This window comes from Anguilla anguilla, chromosome 3, assembly GCF_013347855.1.
Source record: "Anguilla anguilla isolate fAngAng1 chromosome 3, fAngAng1.pri, whole genome shotgun sequence".
Taxonomy (NCBI): Eukaryota; Metazoa; Chordata; class Actinopteri; order Anguilliformes; family Anguillidae; genus Anguilla; species Anguilla anguilla.
In genome coordinates this window covers 38,497,619-38,524,067 of record NC_049203.1, presented here as the reverse complement: position 1 = coordinate 38,524,067, position 26,449 = coordinate 38,497,619, and the positions used below count along the sequence as shown (strand labels likewise).

Here is a 26,449-nt window from a genome sequence, read left to right as displayed (position 1 = left end):
TACTTGGGGCAAAGCAGAGATCAAGTGTCTTCAAGAAATATGGGCTGACAATTACAGAAGGAAGCAGTTGGAGAAAACCCATAAAATTACAGATACATTTATGATATTGTGTCAGAAGTTGAGCGAGAGGGAATTCAACAAAACCGGCGAACAATGCCACATTAAAAATTAATTTAATTTAATTGATTAGCGCAACAGAATTACAGTAGTGCCTGCCCCTTGTTGGCTTTTAGTGCATATCATGACCAATAAACAGAGGACATTAAGCAGACTGATCACACTTGGAGCAAATCTGGAGTCACGATTCTGAATGTAGGCAACATCAGAGCTCGCCTTCTTCTTCGCAATGTATTCATAGCAGCACGTTGGCAAAATACGACAGTCCCAAGTCCCAGAGTACATCATTCGGTACATCATTTTTCCTCTAATATTAGGCGAATTAATGCCTGAAAACTGCAATCCCCACCAAATTTCTGACCAATCATCAAACCCTTGCGTACACACTAATCGCTTTATTAGAAAATCGGTACGCTTGAATCTTTCAATGTGAAACCGACCTGACTAAATGAAAATTATACAATGTACTGTAACAATTAGCTGAACTCTGGTGTGGACATTAGCATACGAACTGGGAGTAAAAACAGGCAAACAGCCTAAGACAACCTTGGTCTCTCTACTTCCATTTTCACTTTTTCAAAAACATGACTAGACCTCTAGTCTCTCTCCCAAAGAAAACCCAATCTCTGTATCCATTTCACCCATTCAAAATGCTGACTAGTCTTCACTCAGAAAGAAAAAGACCCATTTCTCTGGGTCTGGTATTCCCCCTTCACCATTTACTTTTCTCCATATGAAAGGATGAGCTTTCTCTCTTGCTCACTCGCTCTCTCAAAGAATGCCCAGAGCCTTTCGGCATCCAGTGTCGCTGACTCTAAGTGGTGACTAGGCCACTCTCTCTCTCTCTGGGTGCCCAGGGCCTGCCTGGCCTCCATGTGTCATGCCCGTCCGTGTCCAATTTGTCCTGCACAAAAGCAGTGACTCAATGCCCACTCTAGTGCTAAACGCGCCACTTGTATCGCAGACAGATGGGCCACATCGCGATTATCCGCCGCGCTCGCTCGTTCTTCACCAGGGCTCCCGTCGCACGCACCTCTCAGGCAATTTCTGTCATTTCGTGTTCTGCTCATGAGGAGGAGAGGTGTGACTCACAGTCTCCCAGGCTACTGAGCGTGGCCCTCGTTAACCTTTAAGTGACTGGGGAAAAACAAGCACTTACCGGGATTGTTGGAGTACTCGGTCCAGTTGAACGTGCTCGTTAAATTGAAATCGGTCACATTTAGGTCCAACGTCCTGTTCAAATCTCCTTGGTCTGAGGTGGCATTTTCAATTGGCAGTCTTATGCATTTTTGTCTTAAATTACCCATAAAGAGTTGCAGCCCTATTAGTGCAAAGACACTTAGACAAAAGACGGTGAGGATCATAACATCCGAGAGTTTCTTCACCGACTGGATCAGGGCACCCACAATGGTCTTCAGGCCTGAAAGAGACACCAGAACCCACATATTACCTCCAGAAGAGTCTTGAGATGTATGGAAAACTGAGAAGGTAAGGAACATTCCTGAATAATGTCAAAATGGCATGGAAATGTCTGCTGACGATTATCCGAAAGCCAATGTGTTTGATTCATGTACTTAAAATAAATGCAGTAAAAACAATTTGTAAAAAGCTGGTGCTCATTTAATTGTGAACACAGAGGCCTTCAGCAAGGAGACCTCAATTTACTGGATAAAGGACATGATTTGTATATGAATCACATTCTTTTTTCCACACAATTAACATATGAGCCATAACAAGCGAATCATCTTTTCTGATGTGTACTCCAAACAAATACTCAAGTCAAATGTTTATAACACACTTGTTTGTGCTCCAGCCAAGCTTAAAATGTACACTCTCTCTGAACCTCTATTTAATGAAACTTCACCAGTTCAACTAGACAAGTCCCTGAGAATTTACTTTTTTGGACAGATAAACAATTAGTTGTTCCTTACTGTGCATTATATTAAAGAATATAGTGCACATATGCGAACATTAGCGCTGAGAAAGAGGTCAATTTCACAACATATTGCAGAAGTAAAAACAACCACCAAGTTTCAAGCTTCCAAATGAAATTTGTGGGTTGTATGACAAATGACTGCCTGGTCAAAGCATCTTTTTCATGCAGCCATAAATTTCACTTTGGAGCATTAAATTGTATGAGGGACCTTTTTTCCTGCTGAAATATACTGCATTGCCTTAAATCTACACTAGAAACCACCATTGATGCATGGTGGGAAATCATCTATTCAGGAGACACTTTTACTGTGTGCTTTTGACTAATTCTGAACTGGTGCCATGTGTTATAAGAGCCCATTATTGCTTGGAGCAGAAAAGATTGTTTTAAGTGAAATGAAAACATGCAGTGCCTGTGAGCGTGTATCATGTGATCGGTCACATGATACACCCCCACTGGACAAACACCACAGCCTGTCTTCATTAGACACAGGAGGTGTAATGAAGGCAGACCCCAGGCCAGGGGACACACGAACAAGCACACAAACTTAGCAAAGGAACTGAAGGATAACTGGACCGCCACCACAAACGTGACCACAAAGGCTGGATTCTGCAATGTCTCATGCAAAACAAATCTACTCAGATCCCAAAGCTGTTCTAAAAAAAGAACACCAGAAAAGAAAAAAGGAAGAAAAAAAAAACCAAATCCAAAAGCAAGGAATCCTCTCCATCTAAGTGGACCGGCTTCAGATTCCTGCTTTTACTGGCTGCTTTGCAGTAATGAGAGGCAAACGATCAGGCCTAAAGAAAAGTATAAGGTGACGTGACCCTTAAACTCGGATGGAGTGACCGTCACTGCCCTTTGACCTTTAACCTGGCTCTCACCTGGGATGACAGATATAGTTTTCAAGGCTCGGAGAACCCTGAATGTTCTCAGTGCAGAGACATTGCCCAGGTCCACAAACTCTGTCACATATCTGTAATAGGGGAGGTCACACACAGACGCCATGACAAGACACCGAAGAGCAGTCGCAGGAAACGTCACACAGGGGGCTGGCTAACACCTCGCAGCAGGCATTCCTTACCTGGGATTACTGAAATAGTTTTCAAAGCTCTCAGCACCCTGAAGGTGCGCAGAGCTGATACATTGCCTAGGTTTACAAACTCTGTTACATACCTGCAGGATTAAATTCACAGTTACCACAGGGCTGAGTACTCAGGGAATACACACACACACACATGACCAGGGGTTCCTTGTCTGGTTAAACATGAGCTCTTACACAGTCACGTGTGCCGCGACACAGGGCATGCAAGTGTCATGTTTAATAATGTAATTCAACATATAAAGCCACGAGCCAAAGTTAGGCTTTGACTAAAACGCCTACGGATCCTCACATACTATATGTGAAATAAGAGCTTATTTCATCTTTGAGTTCATTTTTCTACACAACCTAAAATAAATGTATATCCACATGACAAAAGCAAGAGAAAAATGTATTTAAACAACACAGAATTGTAATTATTAAAGCATGCCACGTATCTTCATAAATGCATACATTCATATCCTTCCCTCACTGTAAAATTTTTAAAGGTGCACATACACGCTGATCTAAGAAACAATAGCTAAAAATAGTCACAATTATTTAATCAGATGTAGCAAATTTGTGCCAAGTCTATATCCCTGAAATGCTAAAACTGTGATGTCATTTCAGCCATGTGACAGCAGGACATAATGTATTCTCTCATAAGAACTAAATGTTGACACAGAGGATCAGCCAAACATCTCATCCTTAGCATCAACATTTCCACTAGAGATGAAACTCTCACCTGATTTTGGCCTGATGATTTACTGACATGCAGATGCATATCAGCTGTTACACAGACAAAACTGTTCCATGTAATCACCATTAAGGCCCAAACAGAATACGTCTCCTGACTGATTTAAATTTGTATCATTCCGGTTACAGCAATATGGATTTTTGAGTTCATTACAATGAGCCGATAAAGTAAATCCTATGTTTTTAGTAACTGCAATACAACAGCAGTGGCAATGGTAGCTGTGGTAAATAGCATTTATTGTTACTAGCATTAATCATTAGTTCAGCTCTGGCCAATGATACAGAAATCCCACTAGTAATGAACAAATTATTAATTGCATGCAACTAAATGCTAGTCAATACTTACGCCATGACAATAACACTGAAATCCAGCCAGTTCCAGGGGTCTCTTAGGAAGGTAAACTTCCCTACACAGAAGCCCCTTGCAAGAATTTTTATAAGAGATTCGAAAGTGTATATTCCAGTGAATGTGTACCTGTTCAAAAGAAGAGACACATGTTAAACATATTACTTAGTAAAAGTAAAATGGTAAATATTTAAGTGCCTGTAAGCCTTTCAACTATAGCATTCATCTCTTTTATGTTCCAGATCCATAACCAGAGACATCTCCAAATATGCACGATGATAGATCAACAAAGATGGTTACTTACTCTACATTCTTCGTCCATTCTGGAGGGTTACTCAAGGTCATAAACGCACAGTTGGTCAAGATAGTGCACATGATTAGCATGCTGAACAATGTGGAGAGAACTGTCAAGGAAACCAAGATTCAGACTGTTCTTCATAGCAATTCAAATGTCACTAAAAGCTCAATACTGAAGACACGGGTTATCAGAAAACACCGGACATTCATACAAACTGCTATTAATTCTGAACTTTTATCCACAGGAAATTAAACAGACCTTGAAGGGTACCAATGTCTGCACTCTTCAAATGTACCCAAACAAGCATTTGACAGTGAACTTACATAGAAACGTGCGTTTAAATGCTCAAGGCACATACCAAAAGAATGGTGATTGAATTTATGGACAAACCATTAAGATTATCCCAAATTTCTGGCAATTATTTGTAAGCCAGGCACATTTTCACAATAGCCATGGCATAAAATAAAATGAGTGCACGCCTTCTATATCCTGTACAGATAACGCATTAGCTAAAATTAAAATAAACTGTTTCATAAAGTTGCAGTGAAAGGTACCTTAGAGTGTACTTGTAGACGAAATACAACTAAAATTGTACAGCTGCATTTTTGGCAAAAAGAGAGAGAGGATAGCAACAGCTGCACCACAAATTACAAATAGTTTTCAAGTCCCTTAATCACTTAAAAAGCCCCGATCACCTAAAAACATAGCTTACTGTCAGAGATAACCCTAACCCTAACCCTAATGCCAGAAGTCTGCCAATACATAAACTTTAACATAAACTTTTCAACAAGCAGCAAACCCTAAAATACCTTGGTTATTAAAGATCTAATAAACGTTTATCCTAGTGTGGAAAGAAAATGAGATTAGCAGCATATCTCTCATGGTTCAATTAACTGTGCATTTGCATTTGATGGTTTAATCCAAGAAGTACAAACATGGAAGGGTACATTGCTGATTGATGTCCAGCCCAACACTTTTTCCCAGATTGTTTTCTTGGAAGAAACCTTTTAAAACCATCCATTTTTCATTGTTACTGATGGGAAAAGGATATGCATGTACCAAAATTTTAATTGATATTCTCCTAAGAGGGTTGAAGGGACTTAAGATGTACAAGGCAGGAGTGGCGTTAAAGCGGAAGATTGCCTTCCCTCGGTTCAATACTATAAAGGTCTAAGAGAGAGAGAGAGAGAGAGAAGGGAGAGAGTTGGGGGAGAAAGGTTTTTGGCATGAAATCACATGTAACAATCAACCACAAGACACTGTTCATGCACTGCCTAAACATTTGAATAAGCACTCAGTGTGCTTGCTTTAGAAATGTGGACACGCTATCTGAAAACAGAAAGGCAGTTTGTATTCCAGTTTGTTTCCCCAGTGTGAAGCCTGTCCCCTTACCAAAAAAACACATGTTCAAAAACCATGAGTCCAAAAACCACTTGTGAACACCCAACACGCGAAGAGTACACATGTGAACTATAACATTAATCCCATTAATGAGATGAGAGTGGGAGAAGGTAACCTATGCTATTTCAAGTCACATGTTTTGTTTTCACATTTGAAAAAGTCAGCCACATATGAAAATGTGGAACTTTGTGTGATTTCATGTCACGTTTTGTTTTCACATTTCCAATGCGAAAAAAGCCAATCATACATGAAGATGTCCAGTTCACATGTGACATTTTTTTTTCAAATGTGAATATTTTAAAATTCACATGTGAAATTGCGATTTTTCACATGAGAAAAGGCAAATTTCACATGTGATTTTTTCGTAAGGGTCCTGTCACCATGAAAGAGGGAAAAGGGAGCTCAGGCCAACAGGAACGGGGTCAAAGTGAGCGATTGTGAACCTTCCGCTCACTGAGATGACCAGATTCATGCTGGAACTTCAGTGCAGGTGTTTGCTCGGTGCTTGGTTTCACTGCTTGTGTTGAATAAAAGCAAAAGGCTATACACATTCTGAGCAGTGGTGATAAACTTCTCCCGTGATGGCGATGCTGGCACCAAGCAAACAGCCGACCCTTGCTTTACTGTCACTTTTGACAGAGTATGACAGTGTGCTTCGGCACCTACGCCAATGCAGGTAAACAAAGAACATGGAGGCGAACAACAAACGCATCTATCAATGGGCCCCGCAAATGGAATCTCCTTCTGCACAAAGGGCAGACAGTACGCTTTCCCATAACATGATAAAGGCCTGTCATATCTATACTGAAAAAAAGTAATGCAGATGTCAGGGCCTGTCAGTCTAAAACACACCATCAACAATGGAAAGCTTCTGTTGCTCAGATCTCCATCTAAATTGAACACTGCTTCTGCTTCTCACTTTAAAGCCTTGATTTGAATTAAGTGTTATAAAGTGCTTTAGCTGAGAGAACATGTTTAGCTAGCCTTCCATTTTCAATTGTTTGTGCAAATATTCAGAAACGAATATTGATTCTGAATCCAGGTCCAATCCTCATATCTATCTAAAAAAAAAAAAAACAGACCAAGCATTAGGGTGCAATACTGCATCTGTAACATCTGGTGAATGATAATACTCATATCCAATAAAAAAAGGCCCTGGGCACATTCCAGCAAACTGTCACTCCTGGCTTCACTGTATCCAAAGCCGGCCTCTTCCCGAGGACCAGACGGACTCACTTTCTGATTGCTGTAAAATGGGTCCAGATCCTCCAAGGGCGTGGAGACCATGCCTTTAGGAATGTCCCCGTAAATGAACGGCAGCGACTTCCCGGCCTCGAGGTCGCTGTTGGGCTTGGGCCCGTTCTCGTCGTCGTCGTCATTGCGCCGCTCCCCCTTGGGCCTCTTGGCATTCTCCTCGGCGATCCGCTTCTCGATAGCGACGAGAGACTCGCGACAAAACGGGATGAAGCTGTCTGGTCCTGGCGGTACAAGCAGTTGTGCCATCTTTTCATCCTGCACCTTCAGAATGTACTGTTAGCCTCCTGCACAAGAAAAGGCTGAAACAGACAGGGGGGGGGCGAATGAGACTAGCTAGCAGTTCAGACACGACCAAGGACAAGGCTACTGAGGCACTGACTCTACCAAGTATGGAAAACTAATGACGTTTTGTAAACCACATGATGAATGCAATATTTTCTGGGAAAATATAGCCCGTGCTGTAGTTGACATTGTACATGCAGTAGGCATCCCTAGAGCCTACAGCTGATTGAACAGAAACACAAAGTTGAGCCACATCTCTGATATAACAGGCCTGCAACTGAGAACCAGCAATCCTCCAGCACATTTGCCGACAAGCCAGTGACATGTTTTCCACACAACAATCCCCAAAAGCTCTGACTGAAAGAGAAGCACTCCTCTCACCTCTCAAAGCGATAGCCTGTACACACCCAGGGGCTCATTGATCAAATTTAATTCTAAATTTCAGTGCACACTTAAATGCACAATCCATAATCCAGTCCACAATACTTGTGTTTGTCAAAGTAGTGTATACACACTTATCTGTGTATGCATGCACAAGCTTAAGCTCCATGCCCAGTGAATAACCATTAGGCGGCCTTATATAGCCACCCATTCAGGAGTCGTTCGCTGCTTTCACCGCTCAATGGCAGAACGTGTAAACATGCCAAAATGCACGGTTAATCATATATTTATGAGTCAGTGCAGACTTTCTGCATACAGAACAGCACAGAACAGTCAGTCTGGAATAACTGCTGTTGTTGACACTGACACTGTGCGTGTTGTGTTTGTCATGTTACGGTATTCTATTGGTGTGATCATTGCATCGTGTTATGGTTAGCATTGTTGTGTTGTGGTTATCCAACCGTGCTGATCCATTTATTTTATAGTATGCATTATACACTTTCACCACACCCTTACACTGCAATGGCTCATTTATAAAGTCTTGTGTAAGTAAGACATAACTATTAAGATGGAGTGTGTGATGTCAGGCCTTATATTTGCAGACTACTTGACTCTTGTTGAAACTAGTATAGCATAGCATTGTCCTGAATAACTACTGTACACACACTCAATCTGTTTTTAGCAAACCAAGAAAAAATGTTGGTTTCTTGCAATATGACTTTTCAGCCACTACCTGTGCATATGCTGGTCTGTTTTCTAAGTTAAAATTGGATAAATCACAAAGTTGGTGTGGAAATGAGCATTTTATAAATAATGCCTCAATGGTGATCAACCATACCACCAATGGGATGGCCATTCTGGTGGGAATGTAGTTGATCAGATCTGAAACTGTGATGCTATGAGGCTTGGAGTGCCTTTACTGACTGAGCCACTTTGGGAGGCTCCGCTCCTCTTCTAAGATGTCTTTACGCATCCATTTTTGTAAAGTGCCCTGAGAGCTTTTCAATGAAATCGACTCAGTGCCCCTACTTAATTTCCCTTTCACCATTAATCCTTTCCATAACAACAATAATCCCGTATTTCCATTATTGGCTTAAACATCTTGGTCCTCAGCCATTCGTTTCATTATTTAGAAATAATGTAGCATCTAGCGCATCTATAATGTAAATGGAAATCAATACAAATTCAATTTCTGGAAACGGTTTGTGCAAACATTTCATTGAGAGCAGGGAAAGTATTTAGCTAGACATAATTAGCGCACAAGTCAGTGGCTGTCTTATAAAAGCTTATTGTGTCCAAAAATGGGTGTCTGTCTAGGTCTTGTTTTGTGCTGGACTGCCGGTTAAAGTGCATACCCTTCTGAGTAAACACACCCAGATCTCTATTTTGCAAGTCACAGGTCGACTGTAAAATGGCAGCAGCTCTTTAAAAACAATGAGAGCCCCGAGCAGGGCCCATAGATAGACAGCAGGCCGCACACATAACTAGCTGAGCAGAGAGACCAGAGTTTAATGAGGCAAAAGGAACACAGCCCAGTGGAATAAGTGGATCCTAGCTGCCGTATTTCACTATACGCGGAAAGGGGTCATTTAGACTGACTCGAGGTCACTGATCCATGCGTCCCCTCCCTTTCATACAGACTGATCTGATGACAGAGATCAGTTAACAATGTGTGTCCTCCCTTCAGTTCAGGCTGATCTGAGATCAGAGACCAATTTACACAGTTATCTCTATAAAGCCCTTATGCTACTCTCATGTATGAACAGTGCTATACAAAGTATACTATCATATTATTAAGTCTCCCATCCATTCAGACTAATCTGAGGTCAGTGATGGGCTAAGCCTCTTTCTCCTTCCTTCCTTCCATTCATACTGACCTGAAATCAGGGATGGGGGTACACTATGCATCCTCCCTTCCTTTCAAAATGATCTGAGGTCTGTCATAAATTAAGCACGTCTCTCCCCTGTTTCTGTCATACTGATCTGAGATCAGAGACGAGTTAGGTCTGCGCCCCCTTCCTTCCATTCAGATTAATCTGAGATCAGTGATGGGTTAACCTCATGTATACTCCATTCCGTTAAAACTGACATGAGGTCAGTGATAAATGATGCATGTGAGTCATTTCCCTCTCCTTTGACTGTAACAGCTACCCACCCTCTGAACTCCCTCTACTTCCACTGAAATGCCTGGGAGCCTCCAACAGATATAGAGAGGAGGACGCAATACTCCAGACAGATGAAGAAGGCACTGACGCGACGCGGCACAATATTACCAGGGCCACAGCAAACAGGAATTACAGAGGAGGAGGGATACCTCTCCACATCTGAATGCTCAAACAGACAGTCCAGCCTCACTTCTGTATAATCATCTCAATGGCTCACCAGCAACGAGAGCAAGAGGAGAACGATGCTCGATTTCCACCGAAGAGCAGGAAGGAGAAAGAGCCACCGCATACATTTCAGAGCTTCAAAATGCCCAATGAACTGAGCAAATGGACCATGAACAAATGTACTGCACGGACTGTACATTATTACATACTGTGCATATATCAGTAACTATCATTTCACTGGGGACTGCAGTAATGTCATTCTAAAGGACAGCTGTATGGCTCTGTTCATCGTTTAACTGTGCGACGAGGATCCTGAATTTTACTCTCATTTATTCATAATCACAACTTAAAATTTCACTCAAGAAAATAACTAAAAATCTGTGCTTGATACCACTAAGCAGCTTCATTTTCCCAATCATTTCTGATTTTGTGTTTTGATCATGTCAGGTTGGATTAAGAAAAAACTTATGTATATTTCTCAGTTCCATTTAATTAGGCTCTTAAGGAAATGGAATATATAAATATAGCTATAAATATATGTACACATATATTCAATTTGTGGAACTACAAATATACAATGATATGTATATTTCATAGTAAAATGCTTATCTGAATGCATATATCCTATTTCAGGATTTTATATTTATTATGAAATTATATTGCATTATCTGAAATTATACAATAATTTGTATATTTGGTCAATCTATAATCTGAAATACTTGTATAATGCGAAGTGTTTCAATATCTCCATAAAATAATTTGTTTTATATATATTTTTAGTATATTCCATTTCCACAAACGGTTATTTTAAAGAGTCAATATGTTATATTTAACAAGCAAAAACATTAGCATTTTATGAAACTACATCCCAGAGTTTCATAAAAACAAACCTATGTGAAACTCCATACAGTACTTCTGAAATGAACATTAGCTATTTAGGACGTACTGGCTTTGTGTACAATGACAGTGTATATCAGAGACAAAATATCAACTGCATCATTTGAAAATGTGCCCCATAATATATATAATATCTTTTTATTCTTTTCAATAATCAGCTTTACTGTTATTGCAGGAGCTGCTATCAAACTGAGGCCAACATTTTTAGAGAAACACCATCTGAAAACAGAGCCAAACAAGCCAATGGCTCTGTCCTTCAAAAGCCCCGAAAGGCAGTTAGGCCTCTATTCAATGTAACTGCAGTGCATTCTTTCCTCAGCTTGGAGTGGAGAATCAATTTTTTTTTAAATATTTCTTTTAAAGCATCACTTATTTCGAGACAACTGATATCATCAAAGTATTCTGCGTATTAACCAAAAAAGTAGGCTGTGCTCAAGTTGTTACTCAAAAGTCAAGGACGATACGCGTTGTATTTAGATTGAATAGAGGCCTTGGGTCTAACTGAAACAGTCAACATTCTCTTTTTATGCACAAGGGGTAGTAGCCTATTATGACTCCTTTTCACCTTGTACAATCCATTCACGTCAAGTGGCATGCGCAGCACATTCTGGCCCTTCTGAAAGGCCGTTCTGCATGCACTGTGAGAGCATGGCGTCATTCCCACGCATGCACTAGGAGCCGCGGTCATGAAGGAGACTTTGACACATGAGATAGCTGGCCACTGAATTCTGAATAATGGAACAGATTATTCAGAATGAAATCCCTCCAAAAATTAGGGAGTAATAATGTTTCTATTTCGTCCCTCTGCGTAGAGTTTTTACGCCTCATACTTTCATGCGTTGTCTTTTTTGGCTTCCGACATTTTGTAGCGGCATCGCTACCGAGTGCACGTGAAACTCCTGAGCTTGAAACCATGTCGACAGTTTGAAGCATCCGAAGTGAAATGTCTGACCAAATCACAGACTGTAAATAGCACTGTTTCTGTTTGAAAGGCCGGTCTCGGAGGTCAATTCAGTCTGATTGGCTGGGGAGAAACCCACGTTTGTTTTTTTTTTTGCTAAACGGAAGAAAACATGGATGAAATGGCAGGTGCATTACGGTGTATACGTATACATTTTTTTTAATTTTTATAAATCAATAAATCGATGCAGCGCATTCTGATATGGAGATGCATGAAATGCTTCATGGATGGGAAAGGAAACCGTTTTTAAGCTTTTATGAAAGCTTACTTTCGGGGCGAATGAGATCTGAGCGCGACCCCCAACTTAGAATGAAGCGTCAGGCTGGGATCATGCTGTGGCCCTGGTACCAACCTTTCTCTAAGCCCTAGGGTGGAGGCTTCTCCAATACTGCAACTTTTATTGCCTTCCATTTATAATAGAAAGCTTCTACCAGAGCATAGGGGTCAAAGTCCAGCTGGAAGACAAAAACACTGGCACAATCATTCAGTTCTCTCAGCAACAATTTACTGAAAATATGTACAGATATGAACTGAAATGGAACACTTGAAATGGTCGTCGCCAAGCAGCCATGCTGCCCTTGTCCAGTCAAATTAGACATTCTGCTGTGGGTAAGAATGTTAAGGTATGACACATGGCCACGGTGGCTGGATGTATATTTTGTGGGTCAGTGGCCGTTCACATTTGCAATTCAGCCTGAAAATTCATTTTCAGGCTATATTCTTTTGAGAGATGACACGACAAGAGGAACCATGAAAACATTCAGAAGATAAAATTGCATTCAGTTCATTTTTTATTTCAGAATAGACAAATATTGGCTTGGGAAATTATTACTTTAACTGTACCTGTGCCTGTAAGTATCTAATATGACACAGTAAGGCATGCACAAGAATTGGTCATTAATACACTGACAGATGAATAGGTGAGTAATCTTCCCATGGAAGATTTGTTGGTTGCATCCAGGGGCAAATCGATCCTTTAAATACTCAAGCTGCAAGCCACCTAAGAAAATAAGAAGCCTACTAGAATTTGGGTGAAATAGCAGGCTGTGACACTTCTCACTATTCCCACAGCAAGTTATACATAGCCTGCCATACAACGTAAACCTAGCCTAGCATACAAACATATATACCCATGTAAACACAATGGATCAATTGCAGCATGCTTTAAACCAGAGGTTTAAAACCCTAGACTGCATAACTGTTACAACTGGAACTGCTATCTGCAACTGTGAAGTAAGGATTAGCTTTTCCAGTTGTGATACAGTTCTGTGGCCTAGAGCAATGGTTCCCAAGCTTTTCAGGCCCTAGGCAACCCTGTAAATAATTTCCATTTCCGCAGCATCCCGAAATGCACTTTGCAACACCTTAAACACGTTTGTAAGTGATGAATTGGTCGCAAATGTTGTAAATCTGTAGTATTGACAGAGATAGACAAACATGTCAAAATATTAAATCCATTTCATTCAACTTTTAAAAATTACATATTTAGGCAATTCTCATTAGCCAGTGGGACTATTACTGCATGTGAAATAACTAGCAGTTTGACTGCTCTGCTAATCTAGCCCAGTGGTTAGCACAACAGCCTCAGGGTTCAAGCCTTGCTAGATCCTTGGGTCCGCATGTAGCAAAGTTTGCCTAGAATCCGCACTAAATGTATGCATGTTTCTGATTTGCTCTGTACGGAGGTTTTTTCTCAGAGTCACCAAACAACACAGGTGTGTCTCAATATTCGAAAAACTTATCTTTCTTTCCTCCACTACCACCTCCTCTCCACCGTGCCCTGGAAACAAATCTATGTGTCCTCCCTCCCTCCTTTGACCCAATATTGTAGGCGACGAGAAAAGCACACAGAACTGTATTGGAGAAGCGGCTTTAAACTTGTCTCCTCCCATCCTTTCCTCCACATACTTCCAGGTAGGAGACGAGTAGTATTTGGGGAGTGGAGGAAAGGAGGTGAGGAGTGAAAAGTAATGGGAAACACCCCGTGTACACACGTTTCTCATGACAAATAAGAGCGCCCAGATAAAATCAGCGTAAATGTTTGCCCGCGCGCTTAGTGTCCACTCCTCCAGATGGTCAGAAACACCCACAATTAAGACGTTCAGCATTTATACATCCCTGTTCATATCTTATCCATAGGGCAGAATGTCGAATTAATGGCAGATGGGGGTGTGAAGAAAGAATGTTATTTCTCAAATTGTGAGCAGTCGTGTGTGAAACAAAACGAAATATGAGGAGGAGCAGAACGTCACTGTGGCACTGAATGCTGTCCGTTCAGAGGGGAGAACATTACCAGAAATACAAAGTGGTTTAAGGTATGGTACGAACGATCATCAACTCTATATATGCCGTTGCCAATTTAGCATTTGATCACACAAGAAGGTAATCAGGGGAGCTGATATAATTATCTGTCCATCAAGCTAGCTGGTACTATTATCAGTCTATATTGTGGGGAACCTGATCTGAAGTAATTGCATAACTGCACCATCCTGTGAGGTAAAAAGTGAATTAAATGTGGACAATTAAAACACACGGACAGTAATTTCATGGTACTTTACTGGAATCAAACATTAGGCTATCACACATAGTAAGAACAGAAAAATAATTCTACTTATAATTATTTTCTCGTATGCCTTATTGTTTTGTTGCCAGTGCGAGTCATCAAATAGGCTGCCAAATCAGTACAGTCCTGAAATTCGGTGTATGGCAACTATAAAATATGAGAAGAGTAGGAAACTTCTTACGTCACGTTTTCTCATAAATAGGCTACCGTTCTCTGCATAGAAAGTTGCTCAGCACTTTGATACGTACATACCCTTCATATATGAGGCCCCTGCACCTACACTAATATAATAATGCATCAAGATACTTGGCGTAAATACAACAAGCTATATAGCAGAATGATTCAATAAAAAAGTCAGCATAAAAAGTGGGGGGCAGGAAATCTTAATTTCAGTTTTTTCAAATTTTCTTCATTAATCATATTTTCAGAGGTTATGTTACAAAAGCACCATGTCATTAATCTAGGCAAAACATTTTAAAAATTGGCAGTTTCAGAGGATTAGACCATATTATACTAAATATAGTATTTTATTAGACCATAAAAACTATATTTAAATCAAAATGGGAGATCAGCCAGTGCAGAAAGACATTGAATGCGCAAAGAAGGACAAAGTTCAGACCAGTGGTAATATTTGCAGTATGAGCTTACAAATGCTCCATTATGAATTGAAATCTTAGTTTTTTCATAACTTTTTAATTTTTAACCTAGGCTAGCTTAAATTTCGAGGCACCCCTGGAGGGATTTCACGGCACCCATTTTGAAAAACGGTGGTCAAGAGGTTTAAACCTGAGGTTTAATATCAAGCTAAGCACGCTGCAATTAACCCTATATTCCATACGACAAAAAAAAAAAAAAAATATTGCCAAACAACACAAGTCACCACTGTTTTGCTGCCACTAGTTTGGTTATGTTTTGATTGTGGTGTCAACTGCAGCCTGCAGCGTAACCAAGCAAATCTAAGAAGGATATCCTGAAAAGAGCACCTCCGAAGCAAAACTGGAATAATTCCTCAAAGAAAAGACCTCAGGTGCTCCACCCAACCCATTACCATCACTGTCACCATCCTGCAGCAGCAGTTAACACGAAAATCTGATTGGTAAGCAATGAGCCACCACAATGCCTGCTATTTTTCCTATCCATTTACCTTATGTGAGGAAGAAGTATAACCATGAGCAAAACTAAGCACTCATTCATCACTTGATAACAAGGACCAAGATTATTTCATTATTTTGAGAGGCCAAGAACAATTACAAGGGAAGGGGGGGTGGGGGGTGGGGGCGTGATGGGAGCACCTTAAGGCTAGTTTAAGACTTTCTCAGATTGTGGCAGAAAATGAAACAAAAAACAAGTGGAAAATTGTACTGCAAATTACTTTCTATTTATTCTTTTTTGGCTTCCGAGAAATTAGTATGCAGTGAGATTTTCTCATTTCTGCAAAGTGCGCCTGTATTGAAAAAAAAACGGCAGGCCTCTTTTGAAAATTTGATAATGGAAAAACTATGAATGTAACTAACCAATTTCTCATTATGTTCCCAATCCCAATAGTTAGATACAAAACCATAATAGCTCCCATTCTCACCAGCTGGCTCTGACATTATAACTAAATTCAATGTGCTTTCTTTGCAACTTTATTTTAGGTGACAGATACATAACCCTGAACTTACAATAACACATTTAACTTTTTTCTAGAGTTATTTTTAGCTAACTGAAACTGGTTAAACAGCTCAAGAGTTATCCCGCTGGGATTCTATAAAATAAATTTCCCATACGATTCCATTGGTTTCTAAAGGGTTAATTTTGCAAAGGATATACATCAAGCAAGTCAATAGTTTCAAAGTAAGCCCTGACAGGGCAATTTAACCCCAATGGGGGGTCTTAACCACCCTGAATGGGGCTTATTTTGAATCAACTGACAAGCTTGCTGTACATTGGCCCACCTGTACCATGGTTACTTGCCAAATAAATTAATTTCCACTAAATGTTTAAATGTTTAAAATGCATTATACATTCTTGCACATTTCTATTTTCTGCCACAATCATTCATCTAACAAACAACAATGGTTTTTGTACAAACAAGCTAGCTGAAATAATACACACTGTATTGAACTAATAGTTTGAGTGTGCCCATCTCGGTCTAACGTGGGACACACCCTCAAACTCTGCGTCATGTGTGCATCTCACTCCCCTTTGTGTACACACTGGTTGCGCACAAAATCTAAATGCACTTAATCTGCTGAGGTGCAGATTTAAGTGCAATTTCAGACTGAAGTTCAATCTGTACATGTGTATCTTTGGTCTGAATATGCTCAGCAATGCTTTGTGTGCTCAATCACAGAGTAAAATCAAAAGTCTGAAAATGATCCTGTCAAGTTACAACCTAACAGACCAGCACATAAAAAAGAATTTATCCTGCGGCCCAATCTCCATGCTAGGATGTCTCTGTAGACATGTGAAGCAAGCATCAGCCACAGCCTTGGCCCCGCCTTTCCAGTTATTAGAGAGATAGGCAACAGGGTAGGAGGCTGACAGGGTCACCAGCCCCACGCATACCAAAATAAACAGCAGCGCGAAGCGCAGAATGTCTTTCTCTCTCTCTCTCTCTCTCTCCCCTCTCTCACTCTGAGTGGACGGATAACCTGTGTTTTAACTGTCTGTGCAGTGTATTAGTCATCCTAACTCCAATAACACAGCAAGCTCTGCTAGACTCTCTAAACAAAAAGATGCAGAATTTTTCTATTTAATGATTAGTTGTCTATTCAAGTGATAGCCATTGGTAACACATGAGAGAGCAGAGCTGGCCACCCCAAAGAAATGCCATGTTTCAAAATTACAGTTCACTGACTAAATAGAAGCAATCTCTGAATCATATTTTAACTAAAAGAAAATAATTGAAAGCATCTGTGAAAGCATCCATTTTCAGGGACCAGCATTTTCAGTAGTCAGTTATAAAAGCCCTGCCCTTCTTACATAAATACTGGAGAACTGGGATACATTTAAATGGCAGAACCCCATTGCTTATGGGGCTGATGGGAGATGGAGTCCACAACTTGTCAGATGCACTTCAACATGCCCTCTGTGAAATTTCTTGTCACAATCTGCCTTTTCAAATAACTTCAAATTCTGAGATGTCTGAAAATGAAGAGATTGAAGCACTTTCACTGACTCCACATAGCTTCTGTGTGCTCTGGATTGAGATGGCCACACAAAGGGAGAGAGAGAAAGGGAAAAGAAACTTAACATTAGCTTGCTTGTTGAAAAACATGCAGGTTAGCACCAAATAAATCTGCTTAAGATCTTAATGCAAATGTCTCCTCATTGAAAGATTTTTTGTTGTTGTTGCATTTTCAAGTTAGTATGAGCAATCTATTAAGGTCAATTATACAGCTGGCTAAAAATATCTCTGTCTGAGAGATGTGTTAATGTTGAAAAATCCATTGACAGTTAGATTGTGGATTGGGAGGCTAACTAGCCTAGCTAGTTAGGAATAATCTGTGGCAAGAACTATTTGTTCTGAATTAGCTGGCTAGCCTTACCGATGCATCACCACAATATTCCACAAGGAAAATGACAAATAACGCCAGTAGGCTAGTTAAATGTTTCACAATTGCACTGATGAGCTTACCAAAGGACTTAAGAAATACTTGCAGATCTGTAAAACCAACAACTGTATCCAGCTAGTGAAATTAATAAAAAATGTAGATTATACCAGCTTGCAATGGTACTAGCTAGCTAGCTAGCTATGTTTAGCTTAAGTTCAGCTTCCTTTCCTGCTTGCAGGTTAACTGTGTTGTTAGTTGATGCGCGATGAAAAGTAACACTGTCACAGGCTTCAGCTGAATTCCTATAACTGGGACAACTTCTTGTTTTTCAGGTCTTTAAAGCTGTCCTAAATATAGCATTCTCCTGACAGCACAAAACAACTGAGAGCTAGTGCAAATGTAAACAAAATGCAAATTGCTGGAAAACGATGATAGCTACATGACAACATTGATGTTTATTCTAATGAAGCATGGTGTTTTCAAAAATAGTGCTGTATCCAATATGACCTGTTTAAGTGATCTCATACATATACAAAGTTTAAAAACTGCTTAATCAATTGGAAGTGGTTAGTAACATTACTGCAGCCTTATTTTTTTAAGTAAATGTTGTCATTATATATTTTAACCTAATAATAAATGACCAAAACAGAAATAAACAGGATTACAAAGCAGGATTATAGAAAATAATTTGTGTCTGCTATTTATATGCCTGCTTCCTAAAGGGTGTTTCTGAGCTGTAAGACAGGTGTTCTTTGGTCATCAACTCTAGAGGTCTACCTTGGCCCTTTGCGATTACTGAGCTCACCAGTGCTCTCTTTCTTCATAATAATGTTCTGAACTGTTTATTTTAGTAAGCCGGAGGTTTAGTCTATGTGTCTGTGTTTTTTTCTTATTTCTCAGCCTCCTAATGGCTTCCTTGACTTTCATTGGCTTTATGCAGACAAATGCCAATAACAGACTCCAAAGGCAACCAAAAGTCCAGAATGAAGACTAGATGCTGAAAGCTCTCTTATACCTGCACTGGAGTCAATTTAACATGCCTGACTAATCAGAAACACCTGTGAAGCCATGTGTCCCGACCATTATGATGTCCTGAGGGGGGGGGGGGGGGCTGAGTATAAAAAGTGCTGTTATTGCTGAAACCATGAAAATACGCTTTAATAAAAGTGGAGAATCTGCACTTTAACCTCATATGAATTGTTTGATTACAAATATACAATCATGGAGTACAGAGCCAAATTAAGAAAAAAATATTGCTTTGTACCAAATTTTAAGGAGCTCACTGTCTATATATACATACACATATCAATTCATATATAGTTCCATAGGAAATCGCCACATACGTTGGAACAGTACTAAACCACCTCTGAAAGCTCACACAAATGGAGCATGATCACCTGCTGCGTGGCACTGGTGAGAGATTTGCTTTAGTGGGCGGGACAACGTTTGACTTGGAAATCCCTAGGTCGCTTCCAATGCGAGGTGAGCTCTTTGCTTCGCAAACCAGTCCCACAGATCTGTTCGTTTTTCTCCAGAGATGACACACACACACAGAGGTGCAAAAACAAGCCCTCCTCAAAAGCCATGAGTGGCATTGCATCACCCTGTACCATCAAACAGCCCATACCATCGTACACCCCAAAATCATGTACTGTACACAATTTCAAGCCAACACATTCCAACCTGTCTCTCTGTGGCTTCAATAACAATGGAATGACACCCCTACATTTCCGGAATCAATCCCAACCGCGAAAACACAATCACAACACATTTGAAATAACATCCTCATGCAAAAAATTTCAGACAACAAAACCACAAATGTACAATGATCGCACAAAGTACCTGAAGTCTACAACTTCATCGCCAAAAGAAATCTCAGGGAATGACATTCAAAAACAATTTCCAGATGAATCCATAAAAAAGAAGACTAATCATCGAATTCGCCCAATATAACATTTTTCATTTGTATCTGATAAAATATTAACAAGCAACCAGAGGCAAAATTAGACAGTTCTATTCTCAATCACTGAGCTTCCATTTCTACATTCCCTATTGAACTCATAAATAAATATACAGGCATTTCCTTAAAGAAACGTATGGACACTCTACCCTACAGGCTAGTGCTAGTAATCATAGATCAGGTTCATCAATGCACAGAAAGATGCAGAAAAGCCATGCCCACTAGGTAGGATGTCCACAACACACATTCTCACAGGGGACACCTATGGCAAATTTCATAGGCAGAAAAGCCATGCCCACTAGGTAGGATGTCCACAACACACATTCTCACAGGGGACACCTATGGCAAATTTCATCATACCCACATGTACAGTAAATGCCATTCTGCAGCGTTTGTACACATGCTAGGTAGTTATGAAGTACTTTGGAAGTACAACAAGGACAATGTACCCACATCACAACACACACCAGGAAAGAAAAATGCTGTTTAGTTTCTTTATATTTTCAACTGTGTTCCCTACCTCTGCTCGTTCACCACATGGGCATTTTTAAAGTAAGTAGGCCGGGTTTAAGCAAGAAAAAAACCTTTCTTTGTTATAATGTGCCTATGACACTAAAAATGCTCTGATTTGAACAAATATCACGGTTTTCAAATACAAAAATATTACATTGATTTAAATGTATTATCCGTGCATAAGGTACTCAAGCAATGACTGAGATAATAAAAAACAAACAAACAACGTGTTGAGGACAGTAAAGTCGAAACAGGAATATATTGTTGGAAATCACGTGCTGGACAGCCTAAAGATTAGTTGTTTTGCGTAGTTTTCCTAACCACTAAAAAAACATTGTCTACGGGCGTAGGCGCGTGGTGCTCTCCAGGGTTCTGAAATATTAACTCCTTGAAGGATTTGGGTGTTGTCTCGAGATATTTTTCCCTATTTAGCGTCTGGTATGTCTTAACGAACAACTACATTTTTATGTATTACAACATATTGATTACACAATGAAACATAGCCTAAATGAGATAATTCCCAGAAGAGTATTAATGACGAAGCCTGCCAGTTTTCTGTTTCTAAATTAGCCTCGGTTTCCTCTTGATATGACCATGGCTGTAGGCTACTACGTCAGAATCCAAACATTAATCGTTGGAACACAATGTTGCTGTGAATAGCACATGGCAAAACTTAGGCCTATGTCTTCTAATATACATCAACACAACAGGTTCGAATGCTCACGAAAGCTGTTATACATGGACCACATTAAATTAGTACTTTTTCAAAATGTTGCTCCTAAAAATAACATAGATAGGCCTAAGATTTTTACATCGCCTCTCTGATTTCCGATGACCGTTTGATGACCGTTCTCACGTTTTCATGTAACAAACACGGTCCAGCAATGCTGAAATGCCAAGGATGTCACGTTGAATTTTCAGTTTCGAATTAGTGAACACCTGGCATGCGGACTATCCTGTCAAATAAAAGCAGGACTATCCTTCATTTTTGGAAAAAATAAACATTTCTATTTTCGTCCCTGTATGTTTAAGCGATTGAGTCCATGCTGGAGAAAGTAGAATTTTCCGAGCTCGTCTAGTTCTTTCCTTTCCTATTTCTGGCTGAACAGAAATTTGTTATTTCCATTCGCTTAAGTTCACAAAGAGGAAACAGAAGGGGCACAGCTAAAGGTCAGGGGGTAACAGCCACAGGGGCGTCTACAACAACGTTATCGATTAGAATTACCGGTAGCCTATCACAGCCTGCTAAATCTGTTCAAGTTGCCATTCGCCAAGACATTATGCATTCTTTCCAGAAATGCTAGTCACTGTATTGTTCAGTTAAGTAACCCAGAATTAAATGTTCAGTGAAATTACAATAAACCGAATATAAACGTAAGATATATTAAATGTGCCTCACGTGATAGTCCATGACATTGCTAAGTTAACGATCAGTCTGCTATAATACTCTTTGAGATACTTGAAGTCTTCAAGGACAGTCACCTGATTATGATTTAGTCTGTCACGATAGATCATGGGAAAAAAGTGTTTCACGTAGCCACAAATGTTTTTTTTTTCCTTTTGGGAGGGGGTGGGGGGGGGGGGGGGGGGGGGGGCAACAAACTTACTTGCTCCATTAATCAAATATATATGTATAAATATAGATGTGCAGACTACAAAGCTAAGCGAAATTATATATATATATATATATATATATATATATATATATATATATGTACACCAAATACCGAGCCTTGTTTGGAGTCTGCACACACCTGTTTTATTAATTAGGCTTTCAATAAAATAATATTGTAATGTAAAATTTAATTTAACGCACGACGATTTCGAACGCTTGCTCACTCAACAAATCGTGCTTTATTAATCATTAGAAGCGCATCCAAAACAAAAATACAAATTATTTAATATGGCGCTTATAGCAAGGAAAACGACAGCCCCGGATTGTTCAAGATGGATACGACAACATAAATGAAATCTCGCATTGTGATTGCCTCTAAAAGCATGTGGAATCAGGATCGGTACCTTGTCCGTCGTGGGTTTTATACGAGAAGAAGGATTCGCAGTTGTCGCCATATTGGAGGCTTCGTTCAGTTCCATAGAGAAGGCTCTAATGCCTCTTACCGCAGCATCTCCGCCCTGCCCTACGCCAGCCCGTGAAAATAAACAGCCCCTGAGCCGCCCTGCCCATTCACACTATAAAATATCGCTCAAAGCGACCCTTTACGTCATACACCTTCATAGAAAACGTAAAGATCACATACTATCGGGTAGCTATCGGAAAAGGTTTGCGCTTGTCTCAGTCGGTAGGCTATTTTATTTGAACTCCACACCCTGCCCATCAATATGCATCCGTGCTAAAATGGATGGATGTCTTTCCTGACTGCCGTCTGAATGAGTTTATTTTATAGAAATATAATTTCATATTTAAACTCAGCTTTTAAATGAGCATGTGGTGGTACGTGTCATATATCTAAATATTTTTTGTCAATTTGATGCAAATATTTATTGACGTCGTAAATCCCTTCAGCGGACAAGGCGACAGGTAAAGTAAGTTGGCCAGCTGGTTGACTCTGCCCATTTCCCTTGGTTTCTCCAGTAGGCTAATTACACCAGTCCGAATATCTATGCGAGAGACGCCACATGCGTTGATTCTTTAACATAAAAATGTATTCAGGGTGTCATGACAGTTACTGGCCAACGCAACATTGAATCTTTTGTACTACTCACAATCGCTCAGCTCGTGGGAACACATTTTATAGTCAGAGATCCAGCAAAAGTTGACTATTAGCTATAGCAGGCCATACATTATTAGGGTTCGTCCTTATGTGCAATCAGCACCCCTCCACCTCTCTAAGAGGCGGATGATTCAGGTAGTTCAAGCAGCCTATATGCATGTGATCATATTCAACTGATCGACAAGCAAACACCTTTAACATTTTTTTCCCCCTGAACTATCTTAGCTTAGTGTGTTTGCATGGTTCCCCTTCCTTCCTTAACCCCCTCCATCTATCATAACCGTTTAAGTTAACCTGCTCGGTGTAATGTCACTGTCTTCAAGCTTTTCTTGAAAAAAAAAACGAAAGATGCGCGTGTTAGGGTAAAATGTTATAAAATTCATGCGAAAACTATTAATGGTGAACAGTGATACGAACGGATCCCCATACAACCAGAAATTCAGCCTTTCGGGCAGACACCAGCCTCCGCAGCTTTCTGACCGGTAACATAGGCTAAAGCGCACGATCAAAAACATGATAAAAACTAATCGGACGTCGCATTTCCAATGTTTGCGTAAAACCGCAAGAATATATTTTTAATTTTGGATATTGATCTGCCAAAAGGATTGAGCTTTGGAGACGGTAGTTCAGAACCAATGATGGTAGTTGACGCCTTTTTCAATGTCTGTCGGTATAAAAACAGGATTCATTGGAGAGGCCACAGATAATTACCTTCCAAAGAGCTAAGGACATATGCCAAGGACCATGAACATCATTCAATAAATTGGCTATTATCAAAATAAAGCTTAGAGTTGGTGAGGAATTTAAAAGGAAATCCGTCAACTGTCGAGATTTTAGATGCAACGAACCACTAGCTATAGTAGGCTCTACGTGACCAATGGTGTGAATGATCTTTGTGATATAAGTAATAAGACAGAAAGATAACATGTTAATAACCCGTGTTTTTTATATGATCAGTATTGTCAAGGGCCATACTTTTTATTTATTTTTTCTTTGAAGATATGGCCACGTATTTTCAGCTGTGAAACCAATCGTGTGAAAACACATACAAAAATTAACAAAAATATAAGACTTTTGTTGTTTACACATGTTTTCTTTACAGCAATTCCGAAATTACAAATTATTTTGTCCTTGTTAATGCATGAGAAAACCTCCGCCACGGCATCCCCGTTTCATCACCTTAAGGCGTTGCTAACCCAGTCATCTTCTCTGTACTCACCATCATAATCCGCGACAGGTAGGGATCTATAAACGCGGTGCAGATCCCGAGCTTTCTTCTGTGGACGATGTCAACAGCTCTGATCAACAATGAAAATGAACTTTTCCTCCTCGAATGTGTATTTCCCAGGTAGGTAGAATAACAATCACCGCAGAGAACTATTCATTTGCTGCCAGTGTCGCCAGTAACACCGATCTGCGCTTCCGGTTATTCATCTCTGGGTAAGAATGACGCCAGCTCCTCCGAGGGCTTCACGCCTCTTCTGGAACAGTCAAGAAGGGGAGTCCATGTGAGCCCCCCAAACTGCAGACGACAGCTGCAGACAGGGACCTCGCAGTAATTAATGTGTTAAGTTGTGTTTGTCTGCAGCTGTCTTTAACACAGAATATGTAATGTTTGATCTCGACTTTGCTTCGTCTTGTACAAGCAGAGGGTGGCGACAAGGTCGATATTGACTTCTACGCATCTTTATTGAGAAGGGTGTATGTACTGTTGCTAATATGCTGTAGAACAGCTACAATTTACAATACTGTTTATATATATATCCATAAAACTAACAACCCAGGAATGACTTAAGATGAAATGTATCCTTTGCCATCTACATTTTAAACATATCCTTTTACTTACCCCCAATGAATAAAGGAAAACATACACACGCGCGCGCGCGCCCACACACGCATGCATGCACACACACATGCACACACGCGCGCGCACACACACGCACAGTTTACACTTTAACCCACTATTAGTTAGTAGTACGCATAAAATGGATTTTCTTCGCAAACTGAATGCAAGAAAAGCAACAGATGTTGTCTGGTGATAGGTGAAACAAGTAAATTAAGAGATGTCATTGCCAGTAATTCAACAAATGTATTTACTGTGAAGAAGCAGTGAATGCGAATTTTTCCGTATAATTATTGCAGTCACAGTAACATAAAAGGAAATAGTGAACCCAAATGCATACTGCTAGGCCGTTTCCTAATAAATTAATTAGAGCAGCCCACGATAACCTCGGCTCTGCGTTTGGACTTGTACACTCCTTCCAAGGCTACAGGCGACACCTAGTGGCTATAAGCTAATAGTGCATTTGTTTTGGCTCCTAAATAAGAACTCAGCAACGGGCTGTTTGGCAGTACACGTACATGGAGTGCCATTCAACATAGTGCCAGATGATAAAATAATCTTTCAAATGGCACTATGTTGGATGGCACTCCTTTCACATTTAATGCCAAACCAACATTTTTAGAGTTTTAATTTAGGAGTCAAAACAAAAACACAGTATTACTTATTGTATCTCCCTAGAGAATTATATTCTTTTTAAATCACCGAAGAGAACTAATTGTGTGTGTGTGTGTGTGTGAGAGAGAGAGAGAGAGAGAGAGAGAGAGAGAGAGAGAGATATTTATGTGTGTATGTTTGAGTAACTATGCTGTCTAATGTGTTTTGTTTCTGGAACTGGTTTATATAGGTCTCTTTGGGGTATGCAGTACTGGCATTTTTTGGACAAATTCTAATCTGGCCCTTGGACTCTTTCTGCTGAGGAGAGGTTTGCATCTTGCAGTGTAGCCACTATGATTCCGCTCATGTAAATCCACAATGTAAATAAAATACGTTGAATAACTATTGTTTTTACTGAGTGAAAATAAAGTTTTTACAAATGTTTGAAAATGGAAAAATGCAGTGCTCTTGAAATACAGTGAAAAATGTATCCCCTGCATGTGTTTTTTGGTTTGCATACAGAAAACTGAGCAATCGGTCAGTGCTTTTTCATTTTGAGCAAGAACAATGTGTTCTCAAGTGTAATGGTCGCTCACGGTAGTATCTTTTTAGTTAATACACAACCAGATATTAAACCTTAGGAGTAATCAAAAACCACATTAAAT

General features: G+C 40.0%; 1 protein-coding gene across 8 annotated transcripts in view; it reads right to left on the bottom strand.

Annotated features, from left to right (window-relative positions):
• scn1laa (sodium channel, voltage-gated, type I-like, alpha) overlaps positions 1-24,948 on the bottom strand; it is a 62,954-nt gene extending 38,006 nt beyond the window's left edge. Inside the window, exons 1-8 of one of the 8 annotated variants that reach the window (XM_035409283.1) lie at positions 24,567-24,948; positions 12,393-12,495; positions 7,169-7,488; positions 5,583-5,701; positions 4,538-4,627; positions 4,234-4,362; positions 2,935-3,026; positions 1,277-1,537 (exon numbers count right to left, since the gene is read on the bottom strand). In XM_035409283.1, the coding sequence (XP_035265174.1) occupies positions 1,277-1,537; positions 2,935-3,026; positions 4,234-4,362; positions 4,538-4,627; positions 5,583-5,701; positions 7,169-7,435 (958 nt within the window). In that variant the 5' untranslated portion in view covers positions 7,436-7,488; positions 12,393-12,495; positions 24,567-24,948. Of the gene's footprint in view, positions 1-1,276; positions 1,538-2,934; positions 3,027-3,134; positions 3,227-4,233; positions 4,363-4,537; positions 4,628-5,582; positions 5,702-7,168; positions 7,489-12,392; positions 12,496-22,634; positions 22,964-24,566 lie in introns of those variants that run through there. The other 7 variants (XM_035409284.1, XM_035409285.1, XM_035409282.1 and 4 more) reach the window with 7 other exon arrangements.
• Between the last annotated feature and the right edge of the window lie 1,501 nt (positions 24,949-26,449).